General features: G+C 39.3%; 1 protein-coding gene across 1 annotated transcript in view; it reads right to left on the bottom strand.

Annotated features, from left to right (window-relative positions):
- The window catches only part of SLC22A15 (solute carrier family 22 member 15), a 36,755-nt gene that overhangs the window by 7,597 nt on the left and 27,847 nt on the right, over positions 1–1,311 (bottom strand). Inside the window, exons 9-10 of the mRNA XM_025211733.1 lie at positions 1,019–1,139; positions 46–118 (exon numbers count right to left, since the gene is read on the bottom strand). Of these exons, the coding sequence (XP_025067518.1) occupies positions 46–118; positions 1,019–1,139 (194 nt within the window). The remainder of the gene's footprint in view (positions 1–45; positions 119–1,018; positions 1,140–1,311) is intronic.

Here is a 1,311-nt window from a genome sequence, read left to right as displayed (position 1 = left end):
GGGAAAGAGAATGTAGATAAAAAAAAATAAGAGGTGCAGACAAACCAGCGAAGGGACAAAAGGAGCAATAATCCCACCAACTCGGGAAAACATGGAGCAGGCACCCATTCCAACATTCCTAAGAAGAAAAAAGCAGGTGTCAAGCACAGTATTTGCATTAAGAACTAAAGCATCATTTAAAAGTGCCAACAAGCAAAATCTTAGCCGTAGGACACTGACTGATAAAATGCACACAAAACTTATTGGAAAAATCATCCCAGAACTGGAATAGATAGTACACAGTGTTGTTTACACTTGGGATTTCATTCATTACTATAGCTGTCCTAGCACAGACAGACAAACTACCTACAAACTAAGATCTGGATCAGATAATTTTAAATCCTACCTGAAACTGGGCATAAAACAGCACCATTCCAAGACGAGGGATTGCACTGGTGCAGTGACAATAGTGACTGGTCACTGATGGCTGCACCTGGCATAAATACCCAGTACAGCTGCATCTACATGCTATAGTCATCTATTCACCCAATTATAAGTATGCATGCCCCTGCTCTCTACTGGATGAAGCGTCAGAGCTGCTCAAGTAGTTTGAAAACAACGAAGTCACTCTTGCTGACTGCAGCATGCTAAACATATAAGCCACAATACTACTGGCTACACTTCCAGGAATGTAAACACAGCTGCCTTATGTTTATACAGCACCATGTGAATTTTTGGTGTGGCTACTATACAAACAGTAACATTGATATTGCTCACCTGCATTATTGCAGAGAGGGATGCGACTTTCCTAAGCATGCTGGGTATTACATTTTTATGTTCTGCATGCCTACTCTGAAGGAACAATCCATTCAGAGAAGAATTTTAAGTCAATTTCAGTCCGTAAGGCTCAATGACTAATCACGATCATTTCCCTTCAAGCAAAAGTCTCAGCAAGAAGGTACAATTAATAAGGAAAAAACGTAAGAGGGCAGTAATAAGGTGGCAAGAAAACTACTATTGTAAAGTGAATTGGCATTACCTGATTACTGTAGGATAAAGTTCTGATGTGTAGATATAAACAATGTTAAATGCTGCACTGATTGTCAGTTTTCCCAGTAAAGACAATGAACGGCTGTTCAAAACTGCAAACACTCCCGTGTCTGAAGAAGAAAAATTGAGCTTTGTAAGGATCCATAGCATATGGAAATGTCTTTCAGTAATTATTTCAATTGCACAGGAGAACTGAAAGGAATCTGTTGAAGAGTTTGTTATGCTACCAGAGTTCCGTTGTAGACAATATCTGTCAGAAGTACACATTCATTGATTATCTGT

This window comes from Alligator sinensis, unplaced genomic scaffold, assembly GCF_000455745.1.
Source record: "Alligator sinensis unplaced genomic scaffold, ASM45574v1 scaffold344_1, whole genome shotgun sequence".
Taxonomy (NCBI): Eukaryota; Metazoa; Chordata; order Crocodylia; family Alligatoridae; genus Alligator; species Alligator sinensis.
This window is presented reverse-complemented; position numbering and strand designations above follow the sequence as displayed.